This window comes from Lactuca serriola, chromosome 8, assembly GCF_051521515.1.
Source record: "Lactuca serriola cultivar US96UC23 chromosome 8, Lser_US96UC23_V15, whole genome shotgun sequence".
Lineage (NCBI taxonomy): Eukaryota > Viridiplantae > Streptophyta > Magnoliopsida > Asterales > Asteraceae > Lactuca > Lactuca serriola.
The window spans coordinates 40,514,997-40,534,844 of record NC_136415.1 but is presented as its reverse complement, the minus strand read 5'-3'; the positions used below and the strand labels follow the sequence as shown (position 1 = coordinate 40,534,844).

The following is a 19,848-nucleotide window of genomic DNA, read 5'->3' as shown; positions in this document are numbered from 1 at the left end:
TGAGGCGTCGATTGATGATGCTCCTATTCTGAGTAAAACATGACGTAGATACAACTTCAGCCCAAAGGTAGAGTGGAATATTTCCAAAACTGAGTATAGATCAATCAGCTTCAACAAGCGTTCTGTTGCGTCTTTCGACAACACCATTCTGTTGTGGAGTGTAAGGAGCAGAGAAGTTGTGATCAATTCCTTTCTCAGTGAGGAACTTCTCAATGGTTCCATTGGTGAATTTCGAACCATTATCACTTCGGACTCTTCTAACCAGAAGCTTGATGAGGACTTCTATTCCTTTCATGAAATTGATGAGTTCAAAGGCTATTTCGGACTTTAGCCTAAGGAAAAAGACCCAAGTGAATCTTGTAAAGTCATCAACAATCACAATGATATATTTTTTTTGATGAAGACTCTCCACAGTAGAGGGTCCACATAAATCAATGTGAAGACGTTCCAATGGTTCTGAGATTGATTTTTCAATGATGACAGGATGACCCTTCTTCGACTACTTACCGCACTCACATGAAGCACACAAGTGATCATTTTCGAACTTAATGAGCGGTAGTCCTCTCACCATTTCACCAGAAACAAGATCATTCTTGTAGAGAAAGTTTAGATGAGCAAGCCTTCGGTGCCATAACCACCTGACATCATGAATTTCTTTGGAAAGAAGGCACAGTTGAGGTTTGCTGATGATCGTGTTGATGTCGAGCGAGTACATGTTCTTATTGTGATTTGACTTGATCAAGCATTCTTTTCTGTCTTTGGTCATTACGTAGCTATGTTTCTTACAAAACTCAACACGTCGATTTGAATCAGTGAGTTGAGCTACACTTGTCAGTTTGTGCTTCAGGTCAGCTACATAGGTTACCTTTGAAATAGGGAAGTTTCCATTGGTGAGGATTCCATAACCACGAATTTGAGAGTTGGAGTTGTTGACATATGTCACGTAACCAACATTTGGAGAAAGTTTGAGATCTCGCAAAAAGTCTTTCTGCCCCGTCATATGCACGAAGCAAGCATTATCAATATACCATATTGTCTCTTGCTCCGAATCACAAATTTCATGCAAAAATTAGTGAGATGTGGAGTTTTTAGGCTCCAAGTTAGGTTTTGGGACAAAGGCACAGGTCTTGGGTTTTGGTGGTGACTTTTGAGCAACATATGGTTTGGAAGTTTTGTTCCTAGATTCCTTAGGAAACAAGCAAAAAGTCATGGTCCTTTCACCAATCCAGTAATCATACTCAATAACATGAGTTCGGAAAAACTTTCTTCGGACTTTGAACTTCCGGTGTAGTAGTGACTACTATATCTTTCGGAATTATCACATCTTTATGTGTTTTGATTTTCCAAAAAAGGTTTTGTTTTGAAGATTTTGGGAAAAAAAATTCTTAACACTTTAACTTTGATTGATCGCACATTTTGGTTTGTAGAGTGAGGTTTAAAAATTATACCATCAGCTTTAGCAATGAAAATAGGAGAAACAGTCCGAGGTGAGTTGTTCTGGACAGATTTGGTGGTTACAGTTGACCTTTTGGAATGGGACTGACTACTTTCTTTTGTTCTACAGGACTAGGAGGTTTGGAAGGCCTCTTGAGAATCTTAGTGGGAGTGAAGGATTTTTGACTGGGAGTTGAAGAATAACAATTCTGAGATACACTCTTTTTGGAGCTCTCTAGGAATATGAGATTTTGTCTCGAATTAACTTCCTTTTTTACAGCATTTTTGGCTTCTTGTTTAGGACTAATGACATCTTATTGGTTCAAGGACGGTTTCTTTCTTTGGTCAGATGTTAACTTGGAAGTCTGGCCATTTGAAGGATTGCAAAACTTGGGCTTGATGGGCACCAAGATTGTTTTAGAGGTTACTAAGGAGTTTGAGTCACAAGAATCAGAGGAGACATGACTTGTAGTTTCAAAGTTATCATCTAAGGACGCCCATGCAAACTCAGAAGTAACAGGTTCAGTTGTCACTAGAGGAATTTCCTCAACAACACAGTTGTTAGAAGGATTGTGTTTTGGAACATGATCTACACAATTTGAAACACTATGGTGGAATTCTGTGGTCCGATTCAAGTCCAAGTTTGTCAGAGGCGAAAGTAGCGGGGAATCAGGACTTTTGACAACTATAGGCTTAAACTCAGGAACCAAAGAAGCAAAGTGATCAGAAGTCTCAGGAAGTGGAGATAAGGGAGAAACAAGATTATCCAAGTATTTACGGTTTGAACAAGTGGAATAGCGGATTTTAGAGCGTCTGAGATGAAAGGGTTTGGAATAGATGGTTTAAAGGAACTGACAAGAGCAAGAGGACCTCTAGAGAGTTCTCTTAATGTCTGAGCAACGTTTGATTCATGACTTTGTAGTTCATCAAATAGTTGATAAAGTTTCAACTTCTTTAGATATCCATTGCCTTGAAGACAAGACTTCATGTTTCCCCATCCTTTACCAAGGCTATTTATGAACTTGAGATTGTACTCCAAAAGAGTTCGGACAATCCCATGAGAAGTCATATTGTTGACTAAAATTCGGTATCGGTTGGAGGTGGAGGCAACCGACTCACCAGGGGTTGTTGTAAAGGTGTCAAACTCGTTTACAATAGATGTTAGACGCTTGTGTTTCATGTTTTCAGAACCTTCGGTAAAGTCCTGAAGAGTATCCCAAATCTCTTTGGTAGATTTACACAGCTTGATGTGTTCAAAGAGAGATGGTGGAACACCAAACACCATTTCAGAGAATGCCACTAGATCAGCATGTCGCTTCTCAATATCGTCATCAGTGAGAGGAGTTGGGCGTTGTTCATTTTGACCCATGAGTTAAGCATCATCATCTCTAACTGCTATTCTAACTGGAACATGAGGACCTTCTTTGACAGATCTCTAGATATCTTCACCTTTCTCTTTAGCCAGTAAAAATCTTTCCATTTTGACTTTCCAATGATCATATTCTTCAACAACTAGCAGTGGGGCACGAGTAGGGCAACCCACGCTATTTGAAATTTGCATTGAATACATTTGTTGAGGATTAGAAGCAGCCACTGAAGTTAAGATATCTTCAAGCCAAAGTGGTATATAAAAGAACTTTTATCCTGAACACAAAAATGGTTGAAATACCATGGTAATTTCAAACCAACTATAATCTGATCTTATGGATTAAAAGGACAACCACTCAAGCTCTGATATCAATTATGAGAACAAACGATCGGATGCGCACGGACAAGGTTTGAGAACTCAAACCTTGATTTAATGCTTAAGATCAATGTCTGCTTTCTAAGGAATGTTCCAGTCAAGTCTGGAAAGACCAGTCAAGTTTGATTTAACGCAATCAACAAAGTATTCAAGGTATTAATGAAGAGTGAAGATAATGATCAAGGTAAAGACAATAAATGAAGAACAAGAAGAATGTTTGAGAGAATAAGTGAAGTAAATTGAAATATTGCTAGATATGTTTGAATGTTCCGTCACTTGATTTGGCAATGAAAGCTCCTCTAAATATTATAACATATTACATCATACAAACGACTTAACATACATAGGACCGGACAAAAGAGATGCTTCTGACACTCTGATCTTTCTGAGTTGACAATAAGAGTAAGTCCTATGAAATGTTAAATCAAGCTAAAGACAAATACAATAAATGTTCATGGATAAAACACTGATTCGGATAAACTAACATTCCGGACACATTATTCATTCTGGAATGCCTTCAACTAATCTTCTTGTCCGTAGCATAATCTTCAAGTCCAGATACAAAACTGATTTCAGAGCATCTTTCATTTCGGAACTATAACTGACTTTGGAATTCCAAGAAGGTTTGAGATTTCTAGAGGTTCACTTTTCAGGTTCCAACATGATTTTCGAATGCCCTTCTGGGCCCTCAGCCTATGTCTAGAATGCTCCCAGTATATTGGCCTTCTAAATGACTACCAATCCCAAACATGCCAATAAGTCTAATGATCTTGAGACCTAAGAGTCTCAATCAATTGACTATTGGGTCCCTCCTGCATGAAGCATACAGCCACCAGTTCACGATACATCGCGAAACCTTCTAACCACTAATAAGTTTACAATACCACACTGATCTTGCCGTCATTCCATCACTAACCTAAAAACTCACGACTAGAACCACAGGGTTCTAAAGGTACTTCAACCATCAACCCACCGACTTGCAAGAACCCAACCAACATCCCTCTCAACACAACCCGAGCCTTACCTTTATATCACATATAACTCCTTTCACAGCAAGTGCTGCTACCAACGCAAACCAGACGAAAACATGGTCGAACACGACTAGAGAATGAGATAGGCGGTTGCACTCTAGTTCCATTTGAAGAACTATAAACTAATTAAGAACCATGTCAATAAATTCGGACCAAGTGTTCTAATGATTTCTTACTCACTCCACATACACCTTCCCCTCATGACCATATATAATGTACTGCCACAATATACACCTCCAAGGGGAATCATATAATCAACCCTAGTTCTACCGCATTCCTTCTTCCTCACAACCTTACCCAAAAGGGTGAAGTATCAATACATCTAACGAAATGACGAACCTCAATCATTAACAGAAACATCCTCATGAATGACCGAAACAAGATCCCATACCTTGATTGAGAATGACAGATCCCATCAATGAGTAACATGCTCAATAAAACTTCTAAAGTTATCCAAAATGCTTCTAAAACCATTGTCGGACCATTCAAATACCAACACTGCCGACCTGACATACCAAAATCGGATTCCACACAAATCCAAAGTCATGTATGGAAAAACTGAACAACAATGCCCCAACTTCTAAATTTCTAATAAAGAAGGACATCTGCCAAACTCTAGCCAAACTTAACGATACGTTGACACATCCATTGAATTGATGGGTTTTGAGCACTACAACATTCCTATGGTGTGCATGCAACCCTAATGCTTCAGATATATGTTTTTCTCAAGTTATACATGCACATCAAATTCTCCAAAGCATGAACCCTAACTAGGATGCAATTTTCGGAAATCATAACACAAATCAAATGTGGAAAAATACCTTTTAGCTTGTAGTTTGTAGATATTGACCTTCAAGAGCTTAGTGCCTCAAATGTTGCACCTCTAGTGAGTCACAAACACCAAATAGCAAGTTGGAAGAATATGAGAGAGGTTGGAGGCTCAAAATTGGCTAGGGTATTCTCTTGGAAGAAAGTGGCCGATTTTAGGAGTCCTAGGGGTTCATTATATAACTGAGCTGGTAGGGTTTCTGACTGGAACTCTAGTTCTCTGCTTAGGCCTTAAGCAACCCATTAGATCCTTCCAGAATCCCCTTATAGACGAAATCTATATGGGTTACACATAGGATTTCGTCCATCCTTTCTTAGGGATCCACAAGCCCAAGTTTGCAACTATTAAATAATTGCAATACCAGTCCCTTTAATTCAATTAGTCTCTCTTAATCACCAAATTAATTTCTAATCAATACTAATTATATAATATGATTTCTCAATTAATATATTATTCCTATAATATATTAACAAATCACAATTAACCTCTTTCTCTATAATTCATCCAGTCAAGTTGTTGTGGTGAAGGCAACCCAAAAGGACCATGCTACTATCGAAACATCCGAAGAATCTCTGTAATTGATGATAAACGAAATGACCAATGATCGAGGATGCATTGACAACTAATCTAATGATCCAATACACTACTGAACCAAAAACCACGTGGAGCAAAACATACACAACTCTGAAGCTGATTTACCAATCAACAACTGCCCAGCCTAGACTATAGATAGCAATTAATACAACGAGCTCAAAAATCCCTCAACAACTGATACTCAATCTGAGCGACCCAAAATCCTCTTGACCTATTCCTTGACATTCCCAAAACGAACCACTGGCTACATCGAGCTCCTTCTTCAACATTTTCATTTTTAATATAATCAAAACACCAATTGTCTTTTACTCAAACATTTAAAAGTATATCACAGAAGAATATTCATCACATTTAAATCCCAAAATCACTAAGTTGCAGAAAACATGGGTGTATGTGCTATGATCAAGCCGGGCCCTTCCCTTTTGAACCAGAAGTACCTAAAACCATAGCCAACAACTATAAGCACAAAGCTTAGTAAGTTCCCCAAAATACCAAATACCATATATATCATTCATATCATACATATCATACATACAATATAAGTTGCTATGTGCCAACCATAGTCTTGCTATTATGCCATGAGCAGAATCATGGTCTTTCCTTGTCAGGACGGGGTCCAAACACCATGGGTCTCACAAACAATGTCCAGGAGCCACCTCTTGGTCTTCCATGCAAGCATCGCAAAGACAACTAACATACAAATAATAACTATCTATCTACTTAACCGCCAGGGTCTGAACCCTGGTCTTGCATACCGATTTGCTAAGAGCCACCTCCTAGTCTTTCATACAAAATTCCAAGGTCCACCCCAATTGATGGTGCGGAATCCCAATCAATTGGATGATTTCAGATCAAATAGAAGAGAAGGAGAAGAAGAAGATGATGAATCTTGTATGTATTGATATGAATTAAGATCCGGATACAAGATTCACACACACTAACACACACTCTCTTTTCTCTCTCTCTAGAACACCTTCAAATGCACATACTTAAGCTCCTCTATACTTTCACTCATCACTCCACTTCTCACCCCTTACACCTATATTTTTAGGGAACATGGTCTTGGTGAACATGGGCTGTGAATGGGTTTACGGCAGTAAACATGTTCACTGCCGTAAACCTGTTCACGACCGTAAACACAACCGTAAACACGTATACGGCCGTAAACACCAAGTTGTTTATGGTCCAAGACACAAAGATACATTTTCCTAGAAAAGTAAAGTATAAACCATATTTTTGACCCTACAATCTCCCCCTTGGTTTAAAACTTTCTTTCCTATATGACCCAACAAGCTCCCCCTAAAAAGTAGCTGGCTTTTCTTTTTAATCTTCAGTTGGAGATTGGCTTCAGCGTTTATCTTTGATTTCTTCACAGCATGAAGATGAGCATATGAATCTTCAAAGAATGACTTCATCTTGCGCACTTGGGCTTTTCTTTAAAAATTTGACTTTGAACGCACATTGGGTGAGGAGGCTTGATGTACCGATTCTTGAAAGACAGCGCTTTCAACTTGAGAAACTTCAGAGAGAACATAAGAGAAAACAAATCTTCTGTATCACTTTAGCGGGTACAAAGATAGCAACAGACTGATTGAGGAGGCTTCAATGCAATTCATCACATAATCTTTAAAGCCCTCTTCACCTTGCTTCTGGGGTAGAATAATTGAAGGTTGAAAGAATAATCTTCATTTCTTGCTCCTTCGAATGAGAATTCTTCGATGATCACAGATGAAGCCTTGGCTCAGAAAATCTTCGATTCAGTCTCCATGAGTCTTATCTATACATGAAATCACTTTTCAACACAAAACAAAACTAAAGGAAAACTTAGCACACAAAAAAATATTTTTGGATTTTTCATATTTTCTGGAAAAATAAAACGGAAATAACACTGTTTTATTTTATTGTTATTGTTATTATTATTATTATTATTATTATTATTATTATTATTATTATTATTATTATTATTATTTTAATTCTCCCCCTAAATTTGTGCATAGAAGAAAACTATGAACAAATTTAACAAAAAAAACAAAAATATTTGGGATCAAAGTTGTAAGACAGTATGAACTTGTTTAAAAGTACCTCCACCTTCATGAATAGATTTGGTCAATTGCCGGTATTGTGGTCCACTTAAACACGAAGGGTATCAACAAACTTTTCCAAATAAACCATTTAGCTGACGACGACCACGGGTATTATTGTCCACTTAAATTAAGCAACGAGATCTATAGGCAACCTCTTAAATGGTTCAATTTTTGTTGCACTAGAATGTGTTCCCCACTTCTTGATACACCCTTGTTATCAAGAACTTCCTAAGGACTCTTTACTTTAGGTGAGTAAAAAATTATTAAGAGGGAATTCAGATTTAGAGATAGATGCATATGTTGTGTCCCAGGTCGGATCTCTTTCAATCACACAAAGGGGACAACATATGACTAACAGAGATAGAGGGATATAGAGATAGTAGGGTGCATATGTTGTGTCCCAGGTCGGATCTTCCGATCATGCAGAGGAGACAGCATATGGCTAACAGATATAAAGAATTTCATAGATAAGGAGGTTCGTAGAAATAGAGTTGGATATGTTGCATTCCAGTTCGGATCTTCCAATCACGCAGAGGAAGCAACATATGACTGACCGATAGAAAGCAAGAGAATAATTTCCTACAAACCTACTTTATCAAAACCCCCAGTCGCCCTATCAGAACCAGAATTAAGGACTTAAGTCCGTACATCAAGGAAAAGTCGAACCACAATTCTAGATGCGTATTAATTTAGTGTATCTCGTGGGTTCCCGTGTTTATCTCACTGCTCAATCTACTCAAGCGTCGTATGGTCAGTCCAAACAATCCTAACTAAATCCACACTGTCACATCCTTCGTGCCTACCAGCATATTGAACACAGAGTCTAGACAATTCAGAGTCAATCCTTTACACATGTTTTAGACTGCCCGTTATCACATTCTTGATATCACTTCCCAAACAATACTAACAAAAAACTATAAGAAAATAAAAAAAATTATCTTCAAAATGAATCAGATTAAGATAAACTCAGGAGTATAGCGAAGAAAACTCAAACCGTAAGTCACCGATTGAACTTGCATCAAGAAGGTTTGAGAACAACACACATAATCTCATAACAGATCTAAAAATTCTACATGTCGTTAAGCACAAACCCCATGAGTGACCCCTTCTTTTCTTTTTTTCCTGCAAAGGACACATACTCTCAAACAAAATTCCGAGTGTTGTACAGTTGAGAGATGTCTCCTATTTTGTGCCTGGAACAGCCACTACCAACAAACCGAAGTCTGATGATATGCCTTCATAGCTACTCCGACACAGAGCGAGATCAGTTGATCTTTGGAACCTAGTCCATTTTGAAACTGGTTTGACCTTTTTCATCCTTGCACGGTACTCTCTCCCATGACATATCCTATTTATCACAAACAAAAGATGTAGAAATATTAGAATCGTTAGAAGATTTGGGAGATTGAGCCTTTGGAACCCATTTGTAGTTGGGTTTAACCCATTTCTTTTTCAATCTGATGGGTGGCTCAGTACTTGCTTTTGATCTTGAAGTCGGCCGTTGAGATGACTTTGATTTTGGCTTCACGGGAGCATCTCTTGGATTTGGATTCTTGGCCGACATACCCTTCTTTCCCTTGGGATTTGGATTCTTGGCCTTGTGGGTTTGATTCTTGGCCTTCTGCGCGTTCCATTCACCATTGTCTGAACGTGAACTTGAGGGGTTTCGTTTGGAGTATCTCCCACTTGGTGCATTCTGCCAGCCTTGTGCATAGTAAGGAACGTATACGCGATTAGTACAATTTTTGGCAATGTTTACAGGTGTTCCATAGTGAAAACATGTCTTTTTCTTCATTGTGAAGTTGTTTCTTCCCGCCCCTGGTGGCGTGTCCTAGCCTTGTCTCTTATTTTTCCCACAATCAAAATTACAACAGGCACTCTGTTTCACTGGAAATGGTGGCCTGTATTTCTCAACAGCATGTTGATTAGAAGCAGCTGAGTTCGAAGCAACATATTCAGAGCCCAAGGAGATGTTGGTTTGTTCAATGGTTTTCTCCTTGTTCTCATCTTCTGCTACTTTACTATCAGACACACTCTCTTCAACTGCTTGCTTGGATTGGCTTAGTGGTTGATTTGCATAAGAACTAGAAGCATTAGTATTTTCAACTTGAATACCTCCTGACACAAATCCAGCTGGTTTGCCATATTGAAGATGTGCCTCCCTGGCAATTTCTTCCTGTTTCATAGGGATGGATGTGTAGTTATGATTGAAAGGTAGAGGAACACTATCATACCCTAGACCATTGTTTTGATTATCTTTGAATTTTCATTGGGTTTCAAATAAGGACTCGACTATCTGACTTGATGCAGTATAATTTTTGAAACTAACATCTGTTTTTCCACACTTAATTTTCAAAGTGTCAAGTTCTTCAGTTACAGCAGCAAGTTCTCTCTTAATATAGTCATAATTTTCACACTTGTTGCTATACTCTTCCTGAAGCATCCTAAAGTCTTTGGTTTTTGCTTCTAATTCAGCCTACAGGGGTTTTTGTCCTTTCCTAAGTTGATATCCTTCGTATTTTAGGTCCTCGACTTCCCTTTTTAGCAAATCATTATGTCTACGAAGAATTTTAATCGTATCTTCACAAGATGGAGTACATGAAACTTCATTGACCGGGATGTTTGTGGAACTCATTGTTTTTCCACATTTCAAAGCGTCAAGCTCTTCAATTACATCAGCAATACTAAGATGATTGAGATCTTTTGTCTTCTTGATGACAGCTACGTTCATATCCCATGATTTTCGGAAGTGAATTCAATAGCTTTTTGTTTATCTAAGATTTGGTCAAGAAGACCCCATATATATTCATTTCAGTAGTGAGAGTAGTGAATCGCTGCAGCTGAGCCTCCAGGGTTTCTCCGGGAATGTAGTTGAACATGTTGAAATTTTGTCTTAACATATCCTGACGATTCTCTTTCATGTTTTCAATTCCCTTGTTGACCTTAAAAGCCATTAAAAGCACAACTCGAAGCTTAAATAAAACTTAAACGTCAAACTAAAATTTAAAAATGCCCTTTGACTATAAACCTCAAAAGTCAACCTTAAAAGTCAAATTTAAAAAGTCAAACTCAAAAGTCAAACTTGAAAAATCAAACTTAAAAGTCAAACCGAAAAACTAAATTTAAAATTTTAAAAATTAAACGAAAAAGTCAAAGTTTAAAGTCAAAGGTCAAACTTGAAAGTCAAAGTCAAAATTTTAAATAAAAAGTCAAAAATAAACGTCAAAAAATAAAAACTAAAATTTTTGGTTAGAAAAAGTAATTTAAAAATAAAGGAAATTGATTTTTGGGTTAAAAGTGTCAAAATTTCGAAATTGGGTGCGAAAAGGAGTCTATTTGAATTAAAATCGAAAGAGTTGAATCATCAAGTAGCCTAGCTGAGCTGGTAAGGCGCATGCAATGCTGGAGCGAGGAACCCGGGTTCGATCCCTCGTACCTCCAAACCCCCCCCCCCCTTTTCTTTTTAATCGTACGATACGAGGACGAGGGCTTGTGAAGATAGCTACGAAGCGAGGACGAGGCCGAGGCGAAGCGAGGACGAGGTGCGGTGCGAACTGGAAACTCCGAGCCGCAAACCGCCACCGTAAACCACCGGCCGCAAACTCCGACGATCGTAACTACCGGCCGCAAACTCCGATGACCGTAAACTCCGGCCGTAAACCGCCGGGCCGTAAACTCCTCGCAGATTATGTGGAAAACAGCATTTTTCACCCCTTTTTGCTCCAAAACTCGATCAAAAACATGAAGAACAAACCCCCCCCCCCCTAATTTTCAGTGATCTATCCAAAAACGCAAGAATCTTTCCAAAATAAGATCAAATAAGCTCCAGATCTGACAAAATTGATCGATATAATCCAAGCTCTGATACCAATTGTAAGTCCCTAATCTGCTTGTGTATCAATCAGATCCAATTGATGGTGCGGAATCCCAATCAATTGGATGATGTCAGATCAAATAGAGGAGAAGGAGAAGAAGAAGATGATGATGAATCTTGTATGTATTGATATGAATGAAGATCCGGATACAAGATCCACACACACTAACACACACTCTCTTTTCTTTCTCTCTAGAACACCTTCAAATGCACACACTTAAGCTCCTCTATACTTTCACTCATCACTTCACTCCTCACCCCTTACACCTATACTTATAGGGAACATGGGCTTGGTGAACATGGGCCGTGAATGGGTTTACGGTCGTAAACCTGTTCACAGCCGTAAACACAACCGTAAACACGTATACGGCCGTAAACACCAAGCTGTTTACGGTCCAAGACACAAAAATACATTTTCCTAGAAAAGTAAAGTATAAACCATATTTTTGACCGAACACCTGGTCTACCAATAACATAAGCCAATGGGCCGACATTGGTGCCTTCGACGCATAGTATAGTGAGGAGACTCACCTCAAACCTAGATAACTGAATACTTGAATTGCTGCTACCGGAACCTCGCACTGCCATCAACAAATAATACTTCATCAATAATTGATTCTCGACCCACTCAAGAATTCCAGACTAAAAACCAGTCTTCAGGGTAAAAGTCCATTTTACCCTTTTCCTTGTTTTGCCAAAATCAAAAGACCAATCCAATAGCATCACAAGTCCAAATTCCACAAGTCCCATTAAGGCCCAAATATCCAAATTGGGCCCAATTCCATCATAGGCCTATGCCAAGAAGGCCCAATATCCTAAAAGGCCCAAAATATTCAATGGTCAACCCTGGTCAAACTTCTGGTCAATAGTCCATGGTCTAAAGCTCAACGAATCAAGAAAAAACTCGACAGAATAAGTACGCCCCGCATATTCAGTTGGTACGCATAGCGTACGCCCAAAAGACCCGATACATGCCGCGTACAAGGAGGTACGCCCCAAGTACTTGCTCAACTTACAACCAACTTAGAAATGTCTTAATCCTTTAAGCCAAAACGTCCAATGTCGAGATCTAGTTCCCAAATCACGCCTTAATCCATAAAATCGATAACTTTGAGCTTTTGCATGGCTCAGTTGGTCCCAAATCCAAGTTCTTACTTTACAATTTCATCAAAGAGGCTAATACACATGCATGGGTTGATATCAACTATCAAGATCACATTTTAATGCATTTACGACACCTAAAACGTCCAGATCTAGTGTCTAACTCTTGGGGCAAGCTCAAACTCATAAATACAAACAAAAGGGACCAAAATGTACCATAAACCACCCAAAGCAATATCTAACCAAAGAGATACCAAGATGAGAGCTTTTTACCTTCAATGGGTTGTAAAAGATGAGAAACTTTTGGATCTACAAACCCCACTCCAAAGGATGATTCTTCAACAAGCTCGAATCTCTTCACGATGCACAAGAACACTCCAAGATTCCCCACAAAGGCTTAAGAACTCCATGATGGTGGCTAAGGCTTAAATATTTGGGTTTAGGAGGCTTGGAGGCTAATATGGATTAAGGCTAAAAAAGAAAAGATGCTGAAATATGGGTAAAACTCTAAAAATGAGTGTTTTTAGCTGAAGAGAGTACGCATCGCATAACCCTTAGTACGCCCCTCGTACTTAAGAACCATCCACGATGCATTAACTCATTATGCTCAGTATACTTGGCGTACTTAGTACGCCCTTCGTACTCAAGCTCCAAATCACATAAACTTCAATTGGCCATAACTTCTTTGTCTTAAGTCTGTTTCCAAAGAACCTTATATCCACGGAAAGGTGATGAGAAACCCTATACTTCAATCAACTCACCCTTGCCTTAGAAGTTCCCGAACAAAAACCCAAAATTCATAAAGGACCGAGCTACCAAATTACGATTATACCCTTGGGTTCTGAAACACAAACAAGCACTCGGATTACATTATCTCTAACAGCCACATACAAAAGTGGCCAATTCCATTCTTCCCTGGGGCCCTAAGCCTTATGATAACCGACAATCGGGCCACGACCCGAAATAATGAAACGATTCGAAACCGAGTGTTACAACTCTCCCCTACTTAAATTAGATTCCGTCCTCGAAATTGCCCCTTACTAACACTCAGCCACACCAAATAACCCAAACAGCCCAACCACGCCCTGATATGAACATAAGCAACAGATCCCACATACAACAACATTCCAAACCTGCGACCGAACCATGCCTTAGCAAGGCCCTCACTACTTGGCGATGAACAAATCTTCATATTTCTGAAATTAACCCTTGAGGAATGATCATATCCACCTTGACCGAAGTCTGAAATTTTGAAACCCAGTCTGACTCCCTGACAGACATCCCGTTACGAAACACTGATAAATCAACTCCACATTGCATCCTAGACTAATTAAAATTCTTCCTAGCCCTGATTATCTTGCCGCTTATACCGAAAACAATATCACTGACTATTCCTTGATGCATAACGCTTTTACTTAACAGAAGGTTTAGATAATCCTTCAACCATAAGACTCATCAGTAAGACAGTTAGAATCAAACGAGAGTTGCGCAGCAGGTTCGAATCGATTACTCATAGATTATTTAATCCAAACTGCAAGTAACTTAACATATTTACCGAATAACAAGAGACTCCACCCACGAGCTTCAAATCACTAATACCACTACTTCTCATCTTGCTAATCCCAGTTGCATTTCCAAAGCAGTCGATACCTCCCTGGTCCCACTTATCTGACAAATAACCAATTCACCAGATTTCCACCCGGTTGCTAAGGCAAATAGCCTTACACAGTCGCACCACATAACTTCTGAACGAAAACCTCATTTGACAAAATTGTCCTAGCTAATTCGCCATTATGGCTCCCACAGCCCTTCCAATCTAACCGGTCATAGCTAATCGCCAAAACTGATGCCACCAAAACATTACCCAAAAGTGACTTCTACATGTGCCACGATAGTCTTATATTACAATCGGCCCCAAACAACCCACAACATCCTAGATTCCATGGGTGCAGTGTCCTTCCTACAGTCTCACAATCCGACCTTACCTGGTCTAATTCCCGATTGAAGGAACCCACTTGTCAATTCACAGATTTCCAAGTTCTCACAGATACTCAAGAACCGGTGAATGTTACGGGCCACCCCGCAGTCTTACAACACTGCCACACCATCTACCACTCAGTGAATGCTACAGGCCACCCTGCAGTCTTACAACACTCCTACACAATCTACCAACCTAGTTCTGTTGGGTTTTGAGCATTCTAACACTCCTAAGTGTACATGCAACCCTCAATACCTTGGATATATGTTTTCTCTATTATACACGCAATTATGAACATCCAAGGTATTATCCTAAGCTAGCATACAAAATAATGAATATAACAAGATAGAATACATACCTCTTTCATGTAGAAGGTCTTCATGAAGCTTGAGTGCCTAGTGCCCCAAGTGTGACACCTCAAATGGTTCACACAACACCAAATACACTTGGAATAACTTGAGAGAATTCTACACTTCATGAAAATCGGCTAGCCCTTTCTTGAATGATACTAGTCGCCGATTTTGTCAAGAATAAGATCTTTATATAGTGTTACAATTAGGGTAAACCCTAATTGTCATGACTTTCCATTTCCTTGGATCCAAGGGTTCAAATACACCATGGAGCATCCATGGACCATCCTATGGGTTTTATCCCAACTTGATTATCCATGGAGCATTAGCCCCCTATACAAGTATGGATGATTTACACAATCAACCCATATATTTAATTAGTCTTCTTTTGATCACTTAATTAATCCAAGATTAATTCTTGATCAATACTAATTAAATAATCTTATTATTCTTATTATTAATATACTAGAACTTATAATATATTAATAACCATAAGTGTCCTATTTCTCTCATTATAGTCTATCCAAGTGCATGATGCCATGCAACCCAAATGGACCATGCCGGGTCGGGTCAAGTCTTACCAATTATAGTTATGGACTTAGACATTAATCCAATAGTCTCCCACTTGGATAAGTCTAAAACTAATATTGCGTATGACTTTAGGAACCGACTGGCAATCGTAGCGCTCAAAAGCTTCTGTCGAACTTTGACCTTGTAGATGAACTCTGACCTTTGTCAGTGACTTGTCCATTAGATAAGGGATCATATATTCCTCCATTCTAGATATCATATGGACTGAGACATGGATTATGATCATTCTCTCTGTCCATTTGTTGTTTCCCGATTTCCGATTTATGACGACTGACTAATTGAACAAATCAAATCAGTCCTGGCCCGGTCGAGCACTTCCATTTGTCATCATCAAATCATCGAGGGGCCACAGATATCGCTTTTATCCCGAAGGTAAAAGGAATGGATAAACTTCGACTCATATGTCTTGTTCTACTACTTGTTGCATCATACACAAAGGCACGTTTTATAACATCGAGTTACCAATGCGTTTTCGTGCAATCAATGTACTATCAACTCATAGTAACAACTCATATCTCTAGGTTTGAAGAATATAAGATATTATCGTCTCATGATCACTCGTGATAAAATCCATGAAGTGATTCCAATGAGCGCGGGTTGAATCCAATACTCAGAACTTATGAGCACTCATGAGTATTGTAGCCCTTTGTCCAACACCTTAGACCTCTACAAGCCAACCCATGACAGTCTTAATTCATATATACTTCCAACATATGACCGACTGTGGATGGTTTGAATAACTTAGTCATTCCGGAAGAATAACCCAGTTTATTCGGGAAGTCAAAACATGCAAAGTGAAACACAATAATAATTGAATCCAATATGGTATCAAAACCTATGAACATAAATAAAACACCTTTTATTTATCACCATATGATTACACATTATTCATTGTATACTGTTTCAGCTATCAACTTTATTCTTGAATTTAAAACAATAGTTGTCCCATGCTCCAAGCATGTATACTATGTTTTCTAAACACTAGTCATGCCACACACCAAGTATGCATACTATGTTTGTCTATGATCTTTACTTTGTGAACTAGATCAATTGAACATAACTTCAATGATTCTCTTTTCACACTCCCAAATCCTTACTGCAAATGCAAGAATTCCAAATTCATGCCATTTACTGAAATCTGTTAGATTCTAAACTTATATGCATTGATCCTCTTGTAATGATTATGCACAAAGTCACAAGGACTTGACAACAAACATTACAAAGTATTCCAAAGGAGATCAACTCCTTAGAAACATCCTTCTTGCATTAAGTTTCCTAATCTTACACAGATTAAACAATTTCTAACTTTGAAACATTTCCAGATTCCATTTTGACTATCACTTCTGAACAAGAGTTGCCTCCTTCTAGATTATGTCAATATGGTCCTTCCAGAATTATCTCTATACTTCCAACTGTCCTTGAGCACCTAATCTTTGGTAAACCTTAGATTGTCCTTGACAATTGTTTAATCCTTTTGGTCATATCCAGTTCTAAACCTTTTCCCTTCTTAATGCCCCAGACATTTGGAAAATTTTAGAAATGATGAATATAGCACATGTAATCGATCCTATATCCGAAGCATATGGGAATCGATTCATGATGTCTCACATAAAGACTAAACCAGTCTTTTGCTATAACATTTCCATTTCAATTTGCCAAGTTCTCATAATTCAGATTATGAAAAGCGATGTCGTAATCATAATCGAATTTTTAGAACGCAAATAATGGACTCATATACAAAATTTCCTTATGTTGAGCCATTCCAACATGAAATTCATATATATCCTTGACTAAATGATTAAAACCTCACGATCTAAGCTTATAGATTTGAGATGAAGTATAATTTACTCTCCCTTAATTATAGCAAAACAACTCTTTCCCAATTGAAACCTTTTGTTTTCTATAATTAACATTGCTAAGTTGCAATACTTATCATAATTATCATGATCCCACTAACATGATGATTATTAGCATAACACTTATGCTCCCACTAGCTTTGACATGTACTCAGAAAACAGCTGACTTTCTTACCAAAGTTCAGATTTCTGATACTAGATTGTTTTGATAAGACTTTATCAAAATCATACACCTTCCCTTAGATAGCACACTTGTGTGTCTAAACAATTATGAAAAGGGATGCCATAATCATAATGGTTAGACCTTTTTGCCACTTCTCACAAGTCCAAGTTAGTGTGCCGGTAAACCACACACGCTCCACTAACGACTTTGAGAATGCAAATATCACAATTGCTATCTAGCTAAAATCTACTTAGTGAAAGTGTTTCCTCACCATCATTTTCATGAATCGGAGAGAAACCTTATGACACTTAGATTTTTATGGTGTATGTGTTCTTATCCATGTGAATTGTCAAAAAGATAGACACAAGACAAGGATAATGACAAATCCACACTCATATGGATTGAAATGCAATCTTAATTTCTTGCCACCTGGCAGCTCAAGGGCCTGCCATTGCTTCCAAGTTGTTGTGCAACTAATTGAGAACTCTAAGAACTCATATGCAAAGCCAACTTTAACTGGAATGGGCATAGAATATGTCAACACGATAGGTTATAAACCTCAAGTCGTGTGCTAGTGAAGAACTTCAGGTTTTATTCTTGATTAGTTCTTGAGACTTTCAAGACCTTTAAGACTCCCACTGTCCTCTTGACATATAAGACTTTCTTGTCAGATATTCAAGAGATAGTGTGGATTCTAATCAAGACAAACACTTCACACAATAGGCCTAAGTTGGTCTTTGTTTTATCCAAAACATCACAACCTACCAATTTCAAATGTACAAGAGTAGAAAACTTTTACTCTTACATTTGACAAGTGTTTTAAACCTTCTTTAAGACATGTCACTCAAGTTACAATCTTGGAGTATGAATCTAAGACTTGTATTGGAACGAAGTATGACTCATCTTCTTGATTTAACCATTTCAACAATTCAAGATTCCTCTTATTAGTCATAAGAATGCACTAAGATTTCCTTAGAGAACTAATTGTGCTATGGTTTCTTAATCATTAAGATGATCACAAAACTGATACTAAAGTACTCTCCCATTTTTTCAGATTTGAGAAACTTTTATCCTTCTGCCTAATTTGATTCTTCTTATTCGCTCTGCCATACATTGGAACCTTTTCCAATGTCTCAGATTTACACTTAAGCTTGTAAGTATAATCATGTTTACTGAGCTTTAGTAAACTATGACAAATTTTGTGGTTGACTTAATCAATGCACAAGAATGTGTACTCGATCTCTTAGTCCTTTACTTGACTCACACATCCATGTGACCGAGTAATTAGTCTTAATTTTTCCAATACTTGAAAGTTCTCATTCATCATGCTATACAACTTGCATGATTCCGAGTTCCGGTCCAATTGAAACTTGGGTGATGAGAATCTTTCCTTATTTGGTAAATTTAGACATTACCACAAATGAAAGAATCAATTTAATATTTCCACTCTTGCTATAAGCAACAATTTTTCCTCAAATGCCATTGTAAGGATATTTTAAAATAAATAAAATCAAATTTTTTCTTTTATTTTAAAACTTTGCAGAAAAACTTATCCTTACAATCCATATGAAAACTTGTTGTTATCTATTCCTAAGCAATATCCCATAACTCCTAAGAAGTAGCTCAAGAATCCGATCTTCAAACTATGCAATAGAAATCCAGCTACGCCATCAGATTCAGCATATTCTTTCTTTAAGTTTCTTCACTTTTTCTTTGATTCTTAAAACATCACCATGTGACCCAGTCACATCATGTATCAAGAATCTCAGAATAGAAACTTAGCAGAGTTAGATAGTGGACTTTACCTGAAGTAGAGTCAAACTTATTGACTTTAACATCCTTAGGTAAATTTGGCAGCTTCGCAACCAATGCCCCTTTCTTTCGCAATATAAACATATGGACCCTTTGATAATGGTACACGGTACTATCACATACTTAGCTTTTTCTCTTTACAATTTGGTCAACCGAGTTGACTATGGTCGATCCCTTTCCATTGGGAAGAGAGATCTTTACTAGATATCCAATGTCATCATTGTCAATGTCCATAAACTTTTAGGAAGTTGATCTTATCAAAAATCATTAAGGGTCCTGTCATAGTCTGTTTCATAGGTGTTCCAAAAGAACTCACTATGTGACTTAGAAAGTAGTTGAACCACTAACTTTCTCAAGACTTTGACACCCAACTCTCCCGGCTTGTCAATATGTGACTACATCTCCAA

General features: G+C 38.1%; 1 protein-coding gene across 1 annotated transcript; it reads right to left on the bottom strand.

Annotated features, from left to right (window-relative positions):
* Positions 1-100: 100 nt before the first annotated feature.
* LOC145066837 (uncharacterized) lies at positions 101-2,803 on the bottom strand. The gene is made up of 3 exons (XM_079014096.1): positions 2,213-2,803; positions 569-988; positions 101-499 (listed from the first exon to the last, which is right to left on the bottom strand). Exons 1-3 carry the CDS (start codon positions 2,801-2,803, stop codon positions 101-103), a joined length of 1,410 nt encoding a protein of 469 aa, XP_078870222.1.
* Positions 2,804-19,848: the final 17,045 nt, after the last annotated feature.